General features: G+C 46.8%; 1 protein-coding gene across 1 annotated transcript in view; it reads left to right on the top strand.

The window, feature by feature from the left end:
• GREB1L (GREB1 like retinoic acid receptor coactivator) overlaps nucleotides 1-22,299 on the top strand; it is a gene marked incomplete at both ends in the record, with an annotated part of 118,033 nt that overhangs the window by 65,274 nt on the left and 30,460 nt on the right. Inside the window, 3 exons of the mRNA XM_080714718.1 lie at nucleotides 6,082-6,274; nucleotides 13,501-13,634; nucleotides 16,598-16,937. Of these exons, the coding sequence (XP_080570844.1) occupies nucleotides 6,082-6,274; nucleotides 13,501-13,634; nucleotides 16,598-16,937 (667 nt within the window). The remainder of the gene's footprint in view (nucleotides 1-6,081; nucleotides 6,275-13,500; nucleotides 13,635-16,597; nucleotides 16,938-22,299) is intronic.

Here is a 22,299-nt window from a genome sequence, read left to right as displayed (position 1 = left end):
CGCCAGCGCGGTGAGCCGGCCTGGGGCTGGTGGCTGCTGGGACTGGCGGCTCCCAGAGACCAACTCCAGCAAGGAAGGAGCAGGACCCTGTCAAACCAGGGACTGAGGAAACTATCAACAATAGCAGTCACTCTCGTCTCTCTCAGCTTGAACACCTCAAAACCCAATCCCCCAGATGACCCGGCCAGACTGCGCAATGAAATCCTGCCGCTGCAGCTGAACTCAGCCCTCCCTGCAGGGACCTGAGAGGTGCTGGTCAAGGCTATGTGTCAGCAAACCATCCGAGCAGGAGCCTGCGCTGCGTGGCCACGGGGCCTTGCATGGCAAAGAACAGCCTGCGGGGTCTGTGAGTTTGCAAATCACTCCTGTGGAAGCAAGGCTGGGGGCTACACTCTTGATTCAACAGAACCCTGAATCAGCAGACGGCATCTAGGGACACTGGTGAGAGGGAACTCGAGTCGGCAGTTTGCTGCGCCCCTGCAGGGTCTTTGGCCATCACCACAGGACCACCAGCTATGCTGTCTGTTTGAAATAACTCAGCCAATCGAACTGCAGGCTCGGAAAGCTGTAACTCTGGCCCGGCTGTGTTTGGGCACTGCAGGTACCAAGGCCAGCAAGGTCTCATGTGACCTTAGCTGCCCTGAGCAGGAGTGGTGTCCCTGGAACTAGAACTGAGCTATGCAGGCCAAGGCTCAGAACAGTGCAGTCTCTCCCTGCCAGAGCGTGGACCCTGAAAGCAGGGAGTCCGGGGGCCAGCCGGGGTTCACGTGATACAGCTCTAGGCTAGGAACTCAACACTCTCCCAGCAGACACTGACAGTGTCCCCTTGATCTAACCAGCAGATCAGCGGTGGTGTCCCAGGGCTATCAAAGCTCATGGAGCCAGGCCACAAGCTTAGAACATAGCAAGTGCTGGCCCTGCTGAGCTTAGGCCCAGTGGCCACAGAAGCCAGAGGTCAGTGCTCTGCAGAGATTCATGGGTTTGAATCAGCAGAGCAACAGTGGTGTCTGTGGGGCTTTAAATCCCAACCAGCAGGCCACAGGCTCTGAAAAGAACATCATAGTTTCTTGCCTTATAGAGTTTGGGCCTGGAGAACCTGGTAACCTGCAACCAATCAGAGACTCCTGTGTGCCTGCACTAATAACTATATCTAGTTAAAGAGGCTCTGGGGAACAAACTCAAACGTTTGATTAAGCCAGGTGTGGTGGTGCAAGCTTGTAGTCCCAGCATTTGGGAGGCTAAGACTGGAGGATCGCAGTTGAAAGACAGCCTCAGTTACTTAGGCTCTTTGCAACTCAGTGAGACCATGTTTAAAAATTAAGAATAAAAAATAGGGCTGGGGCCCACAATACCTTGTGCTCTTCCTCTCCAACTTGGGCCCGGCAAAATGGCTCCCGCAAAAAAGGGTGGCAAGAAGAAGAAGGGCCATTCAGCCATCAACGAGGTGGTGACGCGGGAGTGCACCATCAGTATTCACAAGCGCATCCACGGAGTGGGTCTCAAGAAGCGTGCCCCTCGGGCACTCACAGAGATCCAGAAATTTGCCATGAAGGAGATGGGGACTCCAGATGTGCACATTGATACCAGGCTCAACAAAGCCGTCGGGGCCAAAGGAATCAGGCACGTTCGAAATCAGATTCATGTGCGATTTCCAGAAAGCAGAATGAGGATGAAGAGTCACCCAACAAACTTTATATCTTGGTCACCTACGTTCCCGTTAGTCAACGTGGATGAGAACTAACCACTGAAAGCCAAATAAAAGTTATAAAGCTGAAAAAAGAAATAGGGCTGGGGGTGTAGCTTGGAGGTAGAATGCCCCTTGGTTCCATCCCAAGAACTGCCAAAAAAAAAAAAGTTTGATTATATGAGACAGATTTGCAGAGACAGATACATACCCCCAGCATAGACCTTATTATAAAGTGATGACAGACAGACACAGGACTCTCACACAAAATGAAGGAGGATGTCAAGGCAACAGAAATAAAGCATGAGAACACTGAAAACATGAGAATAAAAAACAGTGAGGAAGCAATAAACTCCCACAACTCAACAAGGGAGACTACCAATACTTTGATTTTCAATATGATCAAAGTCCTCAGAAATGAAATCAGAGAATGAGTGCAGGAAATGAAAAGCAAATGCATTGAAAAATTGAGGCCCTAATTACTTAGGGCCAAAAAAGAGGTGTTTAGTAGCCGGGCGTGGTGGCGCACACTTGTAATCCCAGCACTTGGGAGGCTGAGACCAGAGGATCACGGTTCGCAGACAGCCTCAGCTACTTAGTGAGGCTCATTGCAACTCAGTGAGACCCTGTTTCAAAATAAAGAATAAAAATATCAGGCTGAGGGTATAGCTTGGAGGTGGAATGCCCCTGTGTTCCATCCCCAGTACTGCAAAGAAAAAAAATAGGCTAAAGACACACCTCAAGGACTTGTAAATCTAATCCCAAAGCCAGTAGAAGGCAGATCATTAAAATTAGAGCATGGTGGAGCACGCTTGTAATCCCCGCCCTTGGGAAGGGGAGACAGGAGGACCCCGCAGTTTCAAAGCCAGCCTTGCTGGCTTAAAAGACCCTGTTTCCAAATAAAAATATAAAATAGATCTGGGAGTGTAGCCCGGAGGTAGAAGGGTTTCCAGGAACCCCAATACCACACACACACACACACAAAAAAAAATTACAGCAAAGATTAATAAAATAGAGGGGATACACACACACACACACACACACACACACACACACACACAAAACAGATCAACAAAACAAAAAGTTGGTTCTTTGAAAAGGTTAGCAAGATTGACAAACCCTTAGCCAATCTAACCAAAACAAAGAATCAACCCAAATTATTAAAATCAAAAATTAAAAGGGAGACATCACCACAGACAGTAGAGAAATCCAGGATATCATTAGAAAGTATTTTGAAAAAGTATAATACAATAAACTAAAACCCCCATTTCCTGATTTAAAGCCCCATTTCCTGATTTAAAGCAGAGATCACCGCGTTTCTCGGGTGATTTATTACTGAGCAGCACGTCTGCAGAGATTGGGCCAGTTTTGCTCCCAGAGCAAATCAGTTATTTGGCGGGAGGTGTCTTTGCTCATAGGCACCTAAAAAGGCAAATTGTTCAAAAAAGGAAGAGCCCAAAGAGCCATCAGGGATAACATATTGTGGCTTGTCCTCACCATATAAGAGGAAAAAATCGGGGGCACCACTGAGCATTTATAAATTTTCTTTTCTCCAGGAGACACTGAAGTTAGGAATCTGGAAGGTTTGGGGTCTGTAGCAGAAATCTCAGAATTGCAAAAACTTTTGTTCAAAAGCCAGAATGTGTTATATTATGTGATGTGCTATAATTGAATGTCTAGAGCCATATGTAGGCATAAGTAAGACCTTACATAACTTGTTAGATTCAGGAGAAAGAAAGAGAAATTTTGCATACATCTGTTCAGTCACTGCTAATGTTCTATGAGCAGAAATAATTAATTAATCAGCTGATTTTTTCTCATATATATATATTTTTTTCTTTTTTTTGCAGAACTGGGAAATGAACCCAGGGGGATTCTTTCTCCAAGCTATATCCCCAGCCCTATTTTTTATTCTTTATTTTGAAACGGGATCTCACTAAGTTGCAGAGAGCCTCACTAAGTAGCTGAGGCTGTCTATAAACCTGCAATCCTCCCATCTCAACCTCCCAAGTACTGGGATTACAAGCTTGTGCCACCACGCCTGGCCAAGATTATTTCTTTAATTTAAAAATATGCATTTGTGCCCAGGCACAGCGATGCACACTTTTAATCCTTGCTACTCAGGAGACCAAGGCAGAAGGATCACAAGCTCTAGGCCAGCCTGGGCAACTTAGAGGGACCTTCTCTCAAAGTAAAAAGGGTGCCAGGAGTGGTGGCACACACTTGTAATCCCCGCGCTTGGGAGGCTGAGACAGGAGGATCACACAGGTTCAAAGCCAGCCTCAGCTACTTAGTGAGGCTCTCAGCAACTTAGTGAGACCCTGTTTCCAAATAAAATATAAAATGGGTCTGGGAGCATAGCCTGGAAGTAGAAAGCCTCTGGGTTCCACCCCCAGTACCACCACCAAAAAAAAAAAAAAAGTAAAAAGGGCTGGGAACGTTGCTCAGTCATGCACCTGGATTAATAGGCTTTTTATCACTGTGAAAAATACCTAAGAAAAACCACTTTAAAGGAGCAAAGATACATTTGGCTCATGGCTTCAGAGGCCTCAGTCCACAGTGGGCAGCCAGAAAGCAGAGATAGACAGACACTGGGGACAAGAGACAGTCCCCAAGGGCATGGCCCAGTGACTGTGCCGCTGCCTGCAGTCTCCACACCTCCCTCCATTCAGCCACCAGGGGATTCAGTCAATCTGCAGAGCTCAGAGCCATCCCGACCAAACACTTCCCCAGAGCCCCGCCTCTGGACGTCACCCACTGAGGACCAAGCCTCCAGCGTGACTACAGGAAACCCTTCGAACAAATCAGAACAAGGCCAGGCCAGTACTTGGGAGGCTGAGACATGAAGATCACGGGTTTATGAGCAGCCTCAGGAACTTAGGCCCTCCATAACTCAGTGAGGTCCTATTACAAAATAAAAGATAAAATTGGGCTGGGGGTATAGAATACCCCTGGGTTCAATCCCAAGTAACACAGAGAGAGATGGGGGGGGTAAAATCAATCAATCAATCAATCAAACTATAACAAAGCCCGATGTGATGGCCTACACCTGTAATCCCAGTACTTGGGAGGCTGAGACAGAAGGATTGCAGGTTCAATACTAGCCTTGGAAACTTCACAATACCCTGTTTCAAACTAAAAATCAAAACTGGGTGGGGGATGTAGCTTAGATTTAGTCCCCAGGTAAATCTCTAGTAACTTCACACACACACACACACACCATAACAGACCCCTTGGGTTCCATCCCCAGTACCGAAAAGCACGCGCTGTGTGTGTGTGTGTGTGTGTGTGTGTGTGTGTGTGTCTGTCTGTCTGTCTGTCTGTCTGTCTGTCTGCATGGCAACCAGTATATCCAAACTGAAGAGAACTGCGAAAGCTTCAGCAGGCGGGGCCCTCCCCAGCCCCTCCAGTCTCCGCCCCACGGCAGGAAGGACAGTGGCGCTGGCCCAGGGGCTGAGGGCGCAGCTCGCTCAGGGCTGGAGGCGCTGGGTTGCTGCAGAGGCTTCCTGCTCGGGCGATCTTTTCATCTTAACTACAGCTCTCCCTGGCCTGGACCAGCCACGCTTTGAGTCTGTCTGAGGCAAACTAAAAGGAGAGAAAATCTGTCTGAAAAGGGGTGAGGAGGAATGTAAACCTTTTCCGATCACATTTTGATTGTATCTACTGTTCCCAGTTTTAAAATAGAGAAATAAGAACCAAAATCCTATCCATGTTGGTGTCTGCTTTTGCACCTGGACAGTTAAATTAGGAGGTTGGTGGGCGGTTGGTGGTTGTTTGGTTTTTGGGTGGTTGGTGGGTAGGTACTAGAACCTGAACCCAGCAACATTCCACCTCCAAGCTATACTCACAACCCAGCCTTATATTTTTTTTAGTGGTAGTGGTACTGAGGGTGCAACCCAAAGGCATTCTACCTCAAAGATACACTCCCAGGCCTATTTTATCATTTTATTTTAAAGCAGGGTCTCACCAAGTTGCAGATGGCCTCACTAAGTTGCTGAGGCTGGCCACAAACCATCTCAGCCTCCCAGATACTGGGATTACTAGTGTGTGCCACCACGCCCAGCTTATTGTATTGTATTTTTTTTTTTTTTGTGGTACTGGGGTTCCTGGAAGCCCTTCTACCTCCGGGCTACACTCCCAGACCTATTTTTATATTTTTGAAACAGGGTCTCTTACGCCAGCGCGGCTGGCTTCGAATCTGCGCGATCCTCCTGTCTCCGCCTCCCAAGCGCGGGGATTACAAGCGTGCGCCACCACGCCCGGCTGATTTTATTTTTTTAACAAGGCCTTGCTAAGTTGCTAAGGCTGGCCTCAAATCTGTGATCCACCTGCCCAGCCTCCAGGTACTGACATTGCTGAATGAGGAGGTATTAATGTCACCTTCTCTGTTTCGACAGCGTCGTTTCGGGCTCTCTGTCCCACGGCGAGCCCAGCCCTGGACTGGCCGACAGAGTCATTAACTGCAGAGAAGTTCTGGATGCTTTCAACCTCCTGGTGCTCCAGGTCAGCTCCTTCCCGTACACACTCCAGACCCAGCACTCGCGAATCAGCTCCAGCAATGAGGTCCACTGGATACAGCTGGACACCGTGGTGAGTCTCCGGTACACAGGCTCTGTTCCCACGGGGCAAAAACTTGGAACCAATGTGCCCGTGGGTTTGTAAAATATAGTGCAAGAATTCAAAATTCTAACATAATGTTTCATCTTCTAAAACTTCCATATAGCTGGGCATGGTGACATATGCTTATAATCCCAGCTCTTGGGAGGCTAATACAGGAGGATCACAGGTTTGCAGCCAGCCTCAACTACTTAGTGAGGCCCTCTGCAACTTAGTGAGACCCTATTTAATTCATTTATTTATTTATTTTGTGATGGTACTGGGGTTCCTGGAAGCCCTTCTACCTCCGGGCTACACTCCCAGACCTATTTTTACATTTTTATTTGGAAACAGGGTCTCCTAAGCCAGTGCACGCAGCTGGCTTTGAACCTGTGCAATCCTCCTGTAGTGAGACCCTATTTCAAATAAAAAATTAAAAGTAGGACTGAGGGTGGAGTTTGTAGGTAGAATGGTCCTGGGCTCCATTCTTTGTACCAAAAAAAACAAAAACAAAAACAAAAACAAAAAAACAAAAAACAAGACTTCCATATGATCACCATTTTTTTGAATGGTGGTGGTGTGGTCACACTATGTTGCCTAGGTTGGTCTCAAACTCATAAGTTGTAATGATCTTCCTGCCTCAGTCTCCACAGTGCTGGAATTACAGGCACAAGACCCTATGCCCTGCTGTTCACAACTATTATAAGACTAAAACTACTGAACAGGGTCCTATAGAAATTTGACAGAAGGATCGCAGGTTCACAGCCAGCCTCAGCAATTTAGTGAGACTCTGTTTCAAAATTTAAAATAAAGGTAGCCAGGGATGGTGATGCATGGTTGTAATCCCCACTTTTGGGAGGCTGAGACAGGAAGATCACACAGGTTCAAAGCCAGCCTCAGCTACTTAGTAAGGCTCTCAGCAACTTAGACCCTGTTTCCAAATAAAATTAATAGGTCTGGGAGTATAGCCTAGAGGTAGAAAGCCCCTGGGTTTCACCCTTAGTACCACAAAAAAATAAAACTAAAAAATAAAAAGGGCTAGCCAGGTGTGGTGGCGCACACTTGTAATCCCAGCATTCGGGAGGCTGAGACCGGAAGATCGTGGTTTGCAGACAGCCTCAGCTACTTAGTGAGGTCCTCTGCAACTAAGTGAGACCCAGTTTCAAAAGAAAAAAAAAGAAAAAAATATGGCAGGGTGTGAAGCTCGGATGTCGAATGCCCCTGGGTTCCATCCTCAGACCCACAAAATAAATAAATAAATAAATAAATAAATAAATAAATAAGGCTAAGGATGTTTCTGGGAGGTAAAATACCCCTGAGTTCAATACATAGTTACCAAAAAAACCTTTTTTTTTAATTAGGTGGGTTTTTTTTTAGGGGGATGGTACTAGAGATTAAATTCAGGGGCATTCTACCTCTGATCTAAACCCCTAACCCTTGTTATTTTTTACTTTGAAATAGGGCCTTGCCAAGTAGCTGAGGCTGGCTTCAAACCTGTGATCCTCCATCCCAGACTCCCGAGTATTAGGATGACAGGCATGCACCATGCCCGGCTCAAGTGGGTCATTTTTAGGTATCAGCAAGGTACAAAATTATCCATCCAGCATAGATTCTCTATGTAAAGTTCTTTGAGAGCATCGTCAGTATCCCGAATTACATTTTTGCCTTTTTTTTTTTTTTTTTTTTTTTTTTTTGGTGGTACTGGGGTTCCTGGAAGCCCTTCTACCTTCGGGCCACACTCCCAGACCTATTTTTTATAGGGTCTCTTAAGCCAGAGCTACTGGCTTCGAACCTGCACAATCCTCCTGTCTCCACCTCCCAAGCACAGGCTCCATTTTTGCCTTTAAATGATTAATTTCTCTCTGAGACTTGGAAATTGTGTTGTCTTCTTTTCCAAGTGTGACTGGCTGATCTCGATCACTGTTAATTACTCCTTTACCTCCCGGCAATTGGGTTCTTCCTCTCAGTCAGTTCTCAGAGTCTTCTGAACTCAGTGAAAGCAATGAATGTATCAACAGAAGTAATCTCAGTACTTGGAGGATGAAACAGGAGGATTGCAGGTTCAAAGCCAGCCTCGGCAACTTAGTGACACACTATTTCAAAATAAGAAATAAAATAGGACTAAGGGTATAGCTCAGAGGTAGAATACCCCTGGGTTCCACTCCCAATACCAGGGGAAAAAGGAAGTCATATTAACATTGTATAAATCTAGGCATATCCTTTCTTTTTTTTGCAGTACTGGAGATTGAACCCAGGGGCATTCTACCTCTGAGCTACATCCCCAGCACTATTTTTTATGCTTTATTTTGAAGCAGGGTCTCACTAAGTTGAGGAGGGCCTCACTGAGTAGCTGAGGCTGGCTACAAACCTTCAATTGTCCTGTCTCAGCCTCCCCAGTACTGGGATTACAAGCGTGAGCCACCACACCTGGCTTTACACATGCATTTTAGATAGAAAGAGGGGGAGACATAATAAAACACACAGGCTTTAAACTGATTTTTCTGAAAAGACATTTCTATGATTAATTTTCACTACTAATTGTATCATGATCATATTTTTTTAAAAAGCGTTATTCTAAGCCGGGCGTTGTGGCGCACGCTTGTAATCCTCGCGCTTGGGAGGCAGAGACAGGAGAATCGCGCAGGTTCGAAGCCAGCCTCGCTGGCTTAAGAGACCCTTTCCAAATAAAAATATAAAATAGGTCTGGGAGTGTAGCCCAGAGGTAGAAGGTTTTCCAGGAACCCCAGTACCACCAAAAAATAAAAAAGAAAGAAAGAAAGAAAAAAAGAAAAAATTGTTAGCCTAGAGATATCTAGCGAAGTACTTACGGATTAAAGATATGACTTCAGGGATTGTTCAAAATAACTAAAGGTTTAGCCAGGCGTGGTGGCACACACTTGTAATCCCGGCATTTGGGAGGCTGAGACAGGAGGACTGTGGTTCGAGGACAGCCTCAGCGACTTAGTGAGGCCTTTCGCAACTCAGTGGAACCCTGTTTCAAAATAGTTAAAATTAGGCTTCAGGGTGTTGCTCGTAGAATGCCCCTGGGTTCCATCCCCAGTACTGCAAAAAATAATATTAATAATTAAAGGTTTAAAAAGTCATCATAGACTTTTTAACTTTTTTTTTTTTTGGCGCACGCTTGTAATCCCTGCGCTTGGGAGGCAGAGACAGGAGGATCGCGCAGGTTCGAAGCCAGCCGCGCTGGCTTGGGAGACCCTGTTTCCAAATAAAAATGTAAAAATAGGTCTGGGAGTGTAGCCCGGAGGTAGAAGGGCTTCCAGGAACCCCAGTACTACCAAAATAAAAAGGAGAAGGAGAAGGAGAAGGAGAAGGAGAAGAAGAAGAAGAAGAAGAAGAAGAAGAAGAAGTCATCACAGGTGCTGGGCGCGGTGGAGCACGCCCGCTATCTCAGTATGTGGGAGGCTGTGACAGGAGATCACAGGTTGGAGGACAGCCTCAGCAAGAAATGAGACTCTTATCAACCTAGCGAGACCCTGTTTTCAAATTAGAAATAAAATCGAGCTGGGGCTGTAGCTGGAAGGTAGGATTCCTCTGGGTTAAATCCCTAGTACCACAAACAAAATAAAAGTCATTCTAGCTGGGCATGGTGATACACACCTATAATCCCAGTACTTGGGAGGTTGAGATAGGAGGGTCAAAGGTTCACAGCCAGCCTCAGCAACTTAGCGAGGCCCTTGGCAACTTAGTGAGACCTGATAAAAATAAAAAGAGCTGGGGTATAACTCAGAGGTAGCATGCCCCAGGGTTCGATCCCCAGTGCCACAAAAAAATGAAAATAAAAAGTTGTCTGTATAGAGTCGAGATCAACACAAAGAAAATGATCTGCACTGCATGAGACGAACCAAGATTCCAGCACACGGGGAGAAGCTCCTGAGGATTCCCCTCTTTGGTCGTACTGGAGCCAGCGTCCTAGGGAGAAAAAGTTGGAAAAAGCAAAGCAGCTCAATCTACAAAAACGTTATTGAGCACTCGCGGATGTGTGTAGGGTCTTTCACAGAATGCACAGAGAACGGATGGTTAGAGAAGAAATGGAATATACCAGTCACTGTTACCCAAAGTAGAATAAGACTAGTGAGTAAGAGCCACTGCCCGGGGCCCCAGCAGTCCCCGGGGACCTCTAGGGACAGCGCTTGGGAGCGCAGGATGGCAGGATGGCCAGGGAGAGCCCAGGCAGGGGCACAGAGAGCGTGGCGCTGTGGGAGGGGGAGCTTTGATTCTTTTGTTTTTACGAGAAGGGACATTTTCCCCCAAAGAAACACTGATTCAGTAAGTCCCATGGCTTATGATACTTAGAACACATCTTTATAGTAAAATCATCCTGAGTTTCATATACTGTGTTTGATTTACTCTTGTGGTACCTTGGATTGAACCCAGGGGCATTCTACCTCTGAGCTACATCCTCAGCCTTATTTTATCTTCTGGAACAGGTTCTCACTAAGTTAGGGAGGGCCTCACTAAATTTCTGAGGCTGGCCAGAGACGCGACCCAACTGTTTCAGCCTCCCAAGTACCGGGGTGACACGGTGAGCCACCACACTGGCCACATCCTCTGTTTCAAAGGATGCCGTCCACTCTGTCAGGGTGCTGTGATGTCACAGGGCACCGCACTGTACTGCAGCCAGTGCCGGTTCACTGTGATGAGAATGTAACATCCTGAGGACACTAGTCCCTTCGGATTCAGATTTTTTTATAGCTCTAGTTCTCCAAACCCATCCTGCCTTCAACTGACCACAAGCCGTCATCTAAAAACTTGCTCTATAATTTTGCTTAGAAGAAAGAAAAGTGAGAGCAGGTGGACACATCCTGCCTGGCGAGCTAGAATGCTACGTTGGGAAAGAAGCAGCACTAGTAGGAGTTGATCTTTCCCTAAAGACATGGGCCAAGAATGAGAAGGAATAAGAAACCAAGTACACAGAAGATCAGGCTGTGCCTAGCGACGGCCTGCAGCCCAGAGCAGGGAGGAGTGCAGACGAAACCCCCCCTGTCCCAGCTGGGCAGAGCAGGCTGCACCAGAAGGGAAGGGCCGCAGAGGCTGCAAGAGCGCCCCCTGGCCCTTGGGGAAGCCTGCCTCCTCCTCACCTGAGGCCCTGTCCAGCAAGCAGCCTCAACAAATTAAAAGCTAAATAGTGCTTTATTTCTTACCTTGTAGACCCTATAGATCACAAGATTGCTTGTCTCTCTAGATGGGCTACTAAAAAGCTCAGAGCCAAACTTGTAGCCCATTTCTAATAAAGTGTGTAAACTTCCGGCCGGCACTGTGGAAGTGCTGGATTTATCTCTGGCCCAATCCTTTTCTTCTCCTTGCTTTTTCTTCCTGTGATTGCTGTTACATTATTATGCTTCCTGTTTTCTTTCTTTCTTTCTTTCTTTCTTTCTTTCTTTCTTTCTTTCTTTCTTTCCTGGGGATTGAACCCAGGGGCATTCTGCCTCTGAGCTAACCCCAGTCTTTTTTATTATTTGTTTTGAAACAAGATCTTGCTATATTGCTAAGGTTGGGCTTGAACCTGGGATTACAGGTGTGTGCCTCCATGCCCAACTACATTATTACTACTACTATTCTTCTTCTTCTTCTTCTTCTTCTTCTTCTTCTTCTTCTTCTTCTTCTTCTTCTTCTTCTTCTTTTGTGGTACTAGTGATGGAACCCAGGGGCATTGGACCTTCAGGCTACACTGCCAGACCTATTTTATTTTTTGTTTGGAAATAGGGTCTCACTAAGTCACTGAGAGCTTCACTAAATTGCTGAGGCTGGCCGCAAATCTTTGATCCTCATATCTCAACCTTCCAAATACTGGGATTACAAGCATGTGCAAGCATACCTAGCTATGACAAGGTTGCCATATCTCCTTTATAAAAAGAGCTGGAGCCGGGCGTGGTGGCGCACGCTTGTAATCCCAGCGCTTGGGAGGCTGAGACAGGAGGATCGCACAGGTTCGAAGCCAGTCTCAGCTACTTAGTGAGGCTCTCAGCAACTTAGTGAGACCATGTTTCCAAATAAAATATAAAATAGGTCTGGGAGTATAGTCCAGAGGTAGAAAGCCTCTGGGTCTCACCCCCAATACCACCAAAAAAAAAAAAAAATAGGGCTGGAAGCTGGGCATAATGGTGCATATCTGTAATCCCAGTATTTGGGAGGCTTAGACAGGAGGATGGCAGGATAGTGGCCAGCCTCAGCTACTTAGGCCCTTCGCAACTTAGTGAGACCTTGTTTCAAAATAAAGAATAAAAAATATGGCCAGGGGTGTAGCTTGGAGGTAGAATCTCCTGGGTTCCATCCCTAGTACCACAAAGAAAAAGAGAGGGGGAGGGAGAGAGAGAGAGAGAGAGAGAGAGAGAGAGAGAGAGAGAGAGAGGAAAAGAGAGAAAGAAAAGAAAGAGACTGGGGGTGTAGCTTAGAGGTAGAATGTTCCTGGGTTCAGCCTCCAGTACCAATAAATAAATAAATAAAAATTTGGAGAATGTTTCAAGGAAAATATCAATACATAACAAATAAAAGTGAGACTAAAATGAGCAGGTGACATGACTAAGAAAATATGACTGAAAACCTTAATGTAGAAAAGAGGATTCCCCCCAATTAAAAAAAAAAAAAAACCAGATCTATGATGTCAAAAAACCTACCCAGTATCCTGGGGCTTCTTAGTTTAAGGACAAACAGCCTGTCGCACATCTCCGGCCCCAGGGCCTCCTGTGTCACATCCAAAATAGTCGCTCGTTTGCATAGCGGCCTACGTCATCAGTAGTTTGCATAGCGGCCTGAGTCATCAGTAGCAGGACTCTGCTTTCCTTTGCAGAGGGCAAAGTCGGTATCCCACTTTTAAAAGGATGCTTGTAAAAGGATGCTTTAAAAAAAAAAAAAAAAGTCGGTATCCCACTTTGTAAAAGGATGCTTGCCTGCGTTACCGCTGTCGGGCTGTTTTTCAGAGGAGCTGTCAGAACACCGAGGCTTCCTTCCATCAGGGACAGAGCGGGGCCGAGGCCGCGTGACCTGGTCCACCTGCCTCCGTCATCACACCCGAAGTCCCCCGACAGGACGAGAAGCTTCAGCTAGGGCCTCAGCCATAGTTTCGCAGAGTTGGTGTTAGTTTACATAGCAAAGCACAAAAAATCGTCTAATCCTCCAGCAATAACCGCTCCTTCCCAACCCTCCTGAAGGCGAGGCCCGCTGCCCGTCCTCACGGGCGTCCCTTTGTGTCTGATCAGGAGGACCCGGGCGGCGAGGAGAAGCTGTACTTCGGCCTGAACGAGTACAGCAAGTCTCTCCAGTGGGGAGTCACCAGCCCGCTGCTGAGATGCGATGAGACCTTCGAGAAGATGGTGAACTCGCTGCTGGAGAGGTAACCGCAGGCCCCTTCCCGTCCGTCGCGTCTGCGGCTCTGACACAGCCCAGCGCCTTCCTCAGCCTCGGGTTTGATGGAGCCTGTGCAGGTGACGCGCCAAAGCCAATAAAATAGCCTGTCCTAAGGCGCCCTCGCCTCGCAGGGGGTTTGTATACGGGATCCGCTGAGACCAACCAAGGAGAACAGGCACTGGATAGTCTCTGAGTCGAGCCGTGGTGCTAGGAAGGGGAGCAAGAGCTCAGAGAGGCGCCGGGCATGAGGGCGCGGGCCTGTAGTCCCAGTAGGGGTCAAGACTAGAGGACCGCAGGCTTGAAGACAGCCTCTGCACCATATGAGGCTCTCAGCAACCTATCGAGACCCGTTTAGAAACATAAATAGAGCCGGGCGTTGGTGGCGCACGCTTGTAATCCCCGCGCTTGGGAGGCAGAGACAGGAGGATCACGCAGGTTCGAAGCCAGCCGCACTGGCTTAGAGACCCTGTTTCTAAAAATAAAATAGGTCTGGGAGTGTAGCCCAGATATAGAAGGGCTTCCAGGAACCCCAGTACCACCAAAAAAGAAAAAAAAGAAACATAAATAGAAGCCAGACATGGTGGCGCATGTTGTAATCCCAGCATTTGGGAGGCTGAGACAGGAGGATCACAGATTCACAGCCAGCCTCGGCTACTTAGTGAGGCCCTCCAGAACTCAGTGAGACCCTGTTTTAAAATAAAGAATAAAAAATAGGGCTGGGGTGTAGTTGGAGGTAGAATGCCCCTGGGCTTCACCCTCAGTACTGAGGGGGAAAAAAAACCTCATAATTTTAGCTGAGTGTTGTGACGTATGTCTGTAATCCCAGTACTTGAGAGGCCGAGACAAGAGGATTGCAGGTTCCAGTCTGGCCTCAGGAATTTAGTGAGAGCTTCTGCAACTTAGTGAGACCCTGTTTCAAAACAAAACTTTTTGGGTTCAAGGTTCAATCCTGAATGTGTGTGTGCACACGCATACACACACACACACATACTTTCAGAGAGAAATGTAAATAGCTGTATATCAAGGTCATAATCTGTTATATCTTTGGCTTTTCTACATGAGCCAGCCAAAAACAAAACAAAACAAAACAACCCTAAGCCTTAAGCATCGGCACCGCCAGCGGAGCAGAGACTGAAAGGTCCCAAGGCTGGCTGCCGGCAAGCTGGGATCCACTGGGCCGCCTTGGCTGGGCTGGGTCTGGGTGTTAGGGGACCACGCCACTAGGGGGAGCTCCTCCTCCAGGCAGCTCCCTCCAGCAACAGGGCACCCCGTATGATAGTTCCTGCTCTGTGGGGCTGATCTCAAATTAGTAATAGTTACCATTTTAATGCCAGATACACCATAGATACATTCATGTCTCATTTTCCTTTACTATATTCTTAAGCATCAGAGAACTAAGGTGGCACTGCTGCCACTCTGAACCCGTGGCACCAGCAAGAGGTGAGGATCCTGGGATTATCCATTATGACTGTCACAATTAACCCAACTAGAATTTCCTGTGCATGTAAACCAGCCGAGAGTCTCGTTAGGGCTGCCGATTCTGTTTAAATTCATCTAGGGTGGTGGTTCCAACAAGCTCCCAATTATTGCTGCTGGTAGTCCATCACCAGCACTTTAGGAAGCTGGGGTGAGCCAGCACAGTGACATACACCTGTGATCCCAGTACGTGAGAGGCTGAGACAGGAGGATCACAGGTTTGAGGCCAGCCTCAGCAATTTAGTTTGCAAGAGCCTGTTTTTTTGTTTCTGTTGTTTGTGGTACTAGGGATTGAACTAGGGCATTCTACCTCTGAGTTACATCCCCATCCCTATCTTATTTGTATTATTATTATTTTTTTTTTTATTTTGGTGGCACTGGGGTGGAACCCAGAGGCTTTCTACCTCTGGGCTATGCTCCCAGACCTATTTTATAGTTTATTTGGAAACAGGGTCTCACTAAGTTGCTGAGAGCCTCACTAAGTAGCTGAGGCTGGCTTTGAACCTGTGCGATCCTCCTGTCTCAGCCTCCCAAGGGCGGGGATTACAAGCATGCACCACCACGCCCGGCTTTTTATTTGTATTTTGAAGCAGGTTGTCAGTAGGTTGATAAGAGTCTCACTACTTGCTGAGGCTGTCCTTCAACCTGTGATCCTCCTGTCTCAGCCTCCCAAGTACTGGGATTACAAGCGTGTGCCCAGCCAGGAGTGGTAACGCACGCTTGTGATCCCAGCATTTGAAAGGGTGAGACCAGAGGATCGCGGCTCGCAGACAGCCTCAGCTACTTAGTGAGGCCCTCTGCAACTTAGAAGACCCTGTTTCAAAATAAAGAATACAAAATAGGGCAGGGGGTGTTGCTCAGAGGTCGAATGCCCCTGGGTTCGATCCCCAGACCCCCCCCCACACACACACACAAAAAGCATGCGCTCAGCTAGCAAGACACTGTTTCAAAATAAAAAATAAAAAGGTCTAGGGGTGTCACTCAGAGGTAGAATGTCCCTAGGTTCAATCCTCAGTACCTCTAAAAAGAGAGAGAGAGAGAGAGAGAGAGAGAGAGAGAGAGAGAGAGAGAGAGAGAGAGGAGAGCACCTTGGGCAGTGCACACACCTGGAATCCTAATACTGGAGAAGCTGAGACAGGAGGATCACAGGTTCAAGTCCAGCCTGAGCAACTTCTGAGTCCCTTTTTCAAAATAAAAAAAAAGGGGTTGGGGTGTCATTCAGAGGTAGAATACCCCCTGGGTTCAGTCCCCAGCACCACAAAAAATAAAAAAAGAAGAGGAGGGGGAGGAGCTAGGGTAGCAGACCAGCCCCGCCCTGCGACTCTTCAGCTAACCTCTCTGTGGCTTCCTCTAGTGTGGGATCCCGCGATCACGCTGGCCGGTGGCCCCCGTCCCCGCCCCGCCTCTCCTGCGCTCTACTGCCCGGGCCACCTGTCCGGAGCGCGCCGCTGAGCTGCCTGTGTTCTTTTGAAGGTACCCCCGGCTGCACAGCATGGTCATCCGCTGCTACCTTCTCATCCAGCAGTACTCGGAGGCCCTGATGGCTCTCACCACCGTGGCCTCGCTCCGGGACCACAGCACCCCGGAAACCCTCAGCATTATGGACGACCTCATCAGCTGCCCAGGGAAGAACAGAAGTGGGAGGGGCCACATGCTCATTATCCGGGTGCCCTCGGTGCAGCTGGCGATGCTGGCCAAGGAGCGGCTGCAGGAGGTGCGCGACAAGCTGGGGCTGCAGTACCGCTTTGAGATCATCCTGGGAAACCCAGCCTCTGAACTCAGCGTCGCGGCTCACTTTGTGGCGCGACTGAAGGTGAGCAACCGACAAACATTCCTCCTCCTCCAAATACCGTTTGTCTCTGTTGTCTGGGCATCCTGCCCAGGTGGCTCGGAAGCTCGAGTTTAATTGAGTTTTGCGCTCGTGTGAGTCTGATCTTCCTTGGCGGTGTCAGGGCTAAACGAAGGGACGGACGTGCCCTCGTTCATCAGAACCGGCGTGTAGGGACGGTCCCGCCGCGTCAGCACGTGCAGCAGTTGGTCTCCCTGCTTTCCAGCTGCAGATGCAAACAGTGCGATGACCCCATTTGACCCATTGTTTATTGGCCTTGTTCGAGATGCACCTAGCACACGGCCATCTGTTTTCTCAGAAAAAAAAAATTTTTTTTTACAAAGGTAAGTTGTTCTGTCTGGCCTCTGTGGGGCACCCCTCTACGTACCCTCAACTCACTAATTCTTTTCTGTCCATCCAGCCCACCTGTCAGTTCATGGCTAGAGTCGGTAAGGTGTTCCATTTCATCTGCAGTAACCCTCTAGAACGACCTCTAGCCCGTGCATGCGAATCTCTGCACAGCTTGTCGTTTCTCTGTACTGGCCTGGACCCCCAGCCCCCGAGCTTTGGCCGGACTGAGACTTGGCCAGGTCCTACAGAAGGGCTTCGTGCATGGCTCTGGTTCTCACTGCTCCTCTGCACAGCCTGTCCCCGACCCCTCCTGCCAGGCAGCAATCAACTAACCCAACTCCCTACCGGATGCCGGGCTCAGTTTTTTTTTTTTCCCCCTGGGGACTTTTATGATCCAATACATCCCAGCCATTAAAAAACACTTAATCAAACAGGGCACAATGACACAAGCTTATTCTCCCAGTACTTGGAAGGCTGAGACAGGAGGATCAGATTGTAGATTAGAGGCCAGCTTACTCTTTCAAAATAAAAAATATAAGCTGTGCATGGTGTTGCATGCTTATGACTCGGGAGGCTGAGATGGGAGGATCTGAGCTTTGAAGGCAGCCTCAGTAACTTGGACCCTCAGCAGCCTAGGGACACCCTGTTTCAAAAAAAAAAAAAATTAAAATGGCTGAGAGGTAGGAGGCTCCGGGTCCAATCCCCAGTGACACCACCAAAGGGAGGGGAGAAAAAATTAAAAAATGTAAAGGGCTAGGGCTATAGCTCAGCAGTAGGACTCTCCTGTGTTCAATCCCCAGTAGCCCGTCTGCAAAACAACACCTAATCAAATACATTCATCCAGGTACGGAAGTGAACGAGGTATAGTTCTGAGTTATACTGACAAAGTACCTGGACCCCGCCCGCTAAATCCTAAGCTAAAGTGGGTCCAGACAACCCTAGTTCGGCACATGGTCTGAGGGCTTTCGCACTTCCCCGGGGATTGCAGTGTCCTATCTGCAAAAGGAAGAGCTGAGCTCTAGTTTGGGGGTCTTTAGTGTTTATAAGTCATTTTGCAAATGTAAACTTTTTTTTTTCTTTTGTGGTGCTGGGGATTGAACCCAGGGGCATTCTACCTTCAAGCCCTTTGTGTCTTTTTTGCTTTGAAACAGGGTCTTGCTAGGTTGCTGATAATATTTTTTTTTTTTTGCGGGTCTGGGGATGGAACCCAGGGGCATTTGACCTCCGAGCTACACCCCCAGCCCTATTTATTATTCTTTATTTTGAAACAGGGTCTCACTAAGTTGCAGAGGGCCTCACTAAGTAGCTGAGGCTGTCCGCGAACCACGATCCTCCGGTCTCAGCCTCCCGAATGCTGGGATTACAAGCGTGCCCACCACGCCCGGCTAAGAGAGTCTTCCTTCATTGCTGAGGCCGGCCATGAACCCTCACTGCACCATGCCCTGTTCTGCAAATGTTAACTTTTTTTAATTGTATGAGCTACCCTAAACTGAATAACCTAAAATGGAAAGCAAATGTTTTGTATTTAGTTTGATAGCGAGTAGAATAAATAAAATGGTCTAAAAATAGAAACACCTATATTTTATAGAAGTTGTAACGATTATACTTTAGATATTGATAGATGTTTGCGGTTTTTAATTATGGCCATAGACCACATTACAGCAGAATTCCTAGGATGAATAACAGAGCCCCGAGTCCTCCTCTCTGTGTAACCCCTCACACATGGGGCTTGAGGCAGTTTGAAAATGCAGCTAAGAAATCTCACGTATCTTGTTGCCTGGGATGGCTCATAGGTTGCTAAACTTATTTTGGCTATCCACCCCCTTTTCAGAAAAAAAAAAAAATCACTAGGCGTCCGTCACTTCTGGAACTCTACCTTCCTGAATAAATAAACAGAAATATGAAGTGACAGATACATACCCTTTTATGTATCTGTATTTCATCCTAGCACCCCCAAGGGGTGGCACCACCTGCCTGGAAACTATAGGCTGCAGGGTCTTCTCTGGATGTCCGATGATACTGATTAAGTTTTAGGCTGTTTGGAAGGGCCAGCCACTAGGTCAGCATATACATATATTGGCTGCTCCAATAATTTGCCCCTCTGGCCCATTGTTTGAAAGATATAATCAAGTCTGGGATTCTCCACTTGGCCTCTAGCTCAAAAGACTGAGGACATGTAAAGGGCGATTGGTCTGCGCAGGCCTCGCTGAGGACCACGGTGCTGAGAGAGTGCCATAGAGGAGGGCCTCGAGCAAGTACTTCCCAAAGCAGCATCTCCCTCGATTTGCATGAGAGCCTCCAGGCACCATCCACACACAGAGTCCCATTTCTCACAACCATGGATCGTACCAGTCCATCCTGTTCCTATTCTTTAAAGAGGAGTGAAATTATTAGATCATATTGGGATATTTGCATCTAAGCCTCTACCTCTTGCTAGACGGGCCTGGGTCGCCTGTTTATTTCTAAGTTAGCAACTTTACCATCCTCAGGAGAGCATGGGTGTGCCTTTTCTCCCTCACCTTGGTTAAAGTCCAGCGCTGCTTCCATGGTATGATCTCACTTTTGTGCCAACTCCTAATTCCTTCTTATGTTTGATTGTTAATTTGCAAATGACAAGCACTTTGGAAGGATACAGGTTTAAATCTAAATAAACCAATTCCTCCAGCAATCATGTGAGGCTCCCATAGGAGTTCCTTGGTCTTCAGCCCCGTATCGTCCTGGAACTCAGCGTTGTCCAGTTTTTTCTGTTGTCTTTTTTTTGTTTTTGGTGGTACTGGGGGTAGAACCCAGAGGCTTTCTACCTCCGGGCTGTACTCCCAGACCTTTTTTGTATTTTATTTGGAAATAGGTTTTTTCCAAATAAAATTTGGAAAATCTGGTGATTTGTTGATGTCTAAGAAAGATATAATAAAGAAAAAACAGTATTTAAAAATACAGCCAGGCGTGGTGGTGCACGCTTGTAATCCCAGCATTCGGGAGGCTGAGACAGGAGGATCGAGGTTCACAGGCAGCCTCAGCTAATTAGCGAGGCCCTTTGCAATTCAGTGAGACCCTGTTTCAAAAGAAAGAATAAAAAATAGGACCGGAGGTGTAGCTAGAGATAGAATGCCCCTGGGCTCCATCCCTAGTACTGCTACATATATATATATATATATATATATATATATATATATATATATATATATATATATGGCAACAAGTAAAAGCATAGACATGCTTACATTTCTTTTAGTTTTACAAATTATAGAAATTTTGTCTTAAGAATTGTGGGTATATGTATTCTTATCTTGTTTTTATTTATTTTCCGGGTCTGGAGATGGAACCCAGAGGCATTTGATCTCCGAGCTATACTCCCTGCCCAATTTGTTATTCTTTATATAGAAACAGTCTGAGTTGCGGAGGGCCTCACTAGTTAGCTGAGGCTGTCCGCGAACCATGATCCTCCGGTCTCAGCCTCCCAAATGCTGGGATTACAAGCTTGCACCACCACACCTGGCTGTATTTTTAAATACTGTTTTTTCTTTATTATATCTTTCTTAGACATCAACAAATCACCAGTCAAACCCTATTATATTATCTCTTGCCTGGTAGATTTGTTTTTTACCACACTTTGTGATTTGGAAAGAAAATACTCTTCTATTTAAAAATAAAATTGTGGGCCAGGCGTGGTGGCGCATGCTTAGAATCCCAGCATTCAGGAGGCAGAGACTGGAGGATAGTAGTTCGCAGACAGCCTCAGCTACTTAGCGGCACCCTTCACAACTCAGTGAGACCTGTTTCAAAAAAATAAAAAAGACTAAAAATTAGGACCGGGGGTGTAGTTTGGAGGTAGAATGCCCCTGGGTTCCATCCCCAGTACCACAAAAAAAAAAAGAAAAAAAAAAAGAATAAATAAAAAATAAATAAAATTGTATATTAGTTAGTACCTTCTTAGTCCTTGTTCCCTAAAGCATTATCAGAAATGTCAGTTCAGCTGGTGATGGCACAGGCCTATAATCCCAGTACTTGGAAGGCTAAAACAGGAGGATCCCAGGTTCAAGGTTCAAGGCCATCAGCAATTTAGTGAGACCCTGTTTCAAAATAAACAGTAAAATAGGGGTGAAAATACAGTTCAGAGGTAGACTGCCCCTGGGTAAAAAAAAAAAAAAGGAAGAAGAAATGTCTGTTCATTTCTTTTTTTTTTCTTTTCTTTTTTTTTTTTTTGTGGGTTTGGGGATGGAGCCCAGGGGCATTCGACCTCTGAGCTATACCCCCAGCCCTATTTTTTATTCTTTATTTTGAAACAGGGTCTCACTGAGTTGCAAAGGGCTTCACTAGTTAGCTGAGGCTGTCCGTGAACCGCGATCCTCCGGTCTCCGCCTTCCATGCTGGGATGACAAGCGTGCGCCACCACGTCCGGCTTGTTCATTTCTGATAGTAACTCCTGCTAGAAACCTGCTAGAAAGCAGAGTTACATGTTATATTAAATAATAGCAACCACATTTTTCACTTGATGTGGTTTATTTTTTCTGTTCTAAAATAGAAAAATCTATTTCAAGCTGATAGAGTTTTTCTCCTTTTCTCTGATGTTCATGTTTTCAAGCCGATGTTCTATTAAAGAGTTTTATGTGTGTGTGTATATATGTACACATATCAATGAGAAATGGGTGCTTAATAGATTCTTTGAAAAGCCACGGGAAATTGCACTATTCTTCAAAGTAAGAGCAGTTTATTTTCCCTCGATTCAGCCTAGTCAGGCAATATTTTAGCCTTCTTGCAAGTCTCTTTGGAGGCCCTAAACCATACTTACTTTTCAGTGCTTTTTAGAGTTGATAAAGTAAGAAAGAGAAAAATAACCAATAGAAGTGAATAACTTAATTATTTTTCATCGAAAATACTTGCTTCAGCCAGGTGTGGTGACGCACACCTGCAATCCAGTACTGGGGAGGCTGAGCCAGGGAGAATCACATGTCCAAGGTCCGAGGTCAGCCTCAGAGACTTAGCAAAACCCTCAGCA

The sequence above is a fragment of the Muscardinus avellanarius genome (assembly GCF_963383645.1).
Source record: "Muscardinus avellanarius genome assembly, chromosome: 17".
Lineage (NCBI taxonomy): Eukaryota > Metazoa > Chordata > Mammalia > Rodentia > Gliridae > Muscardinus > Muscardinus avellanarius.
This window is presented reverse-complemented; position numbering and strand designations above follow the sequence as displayed.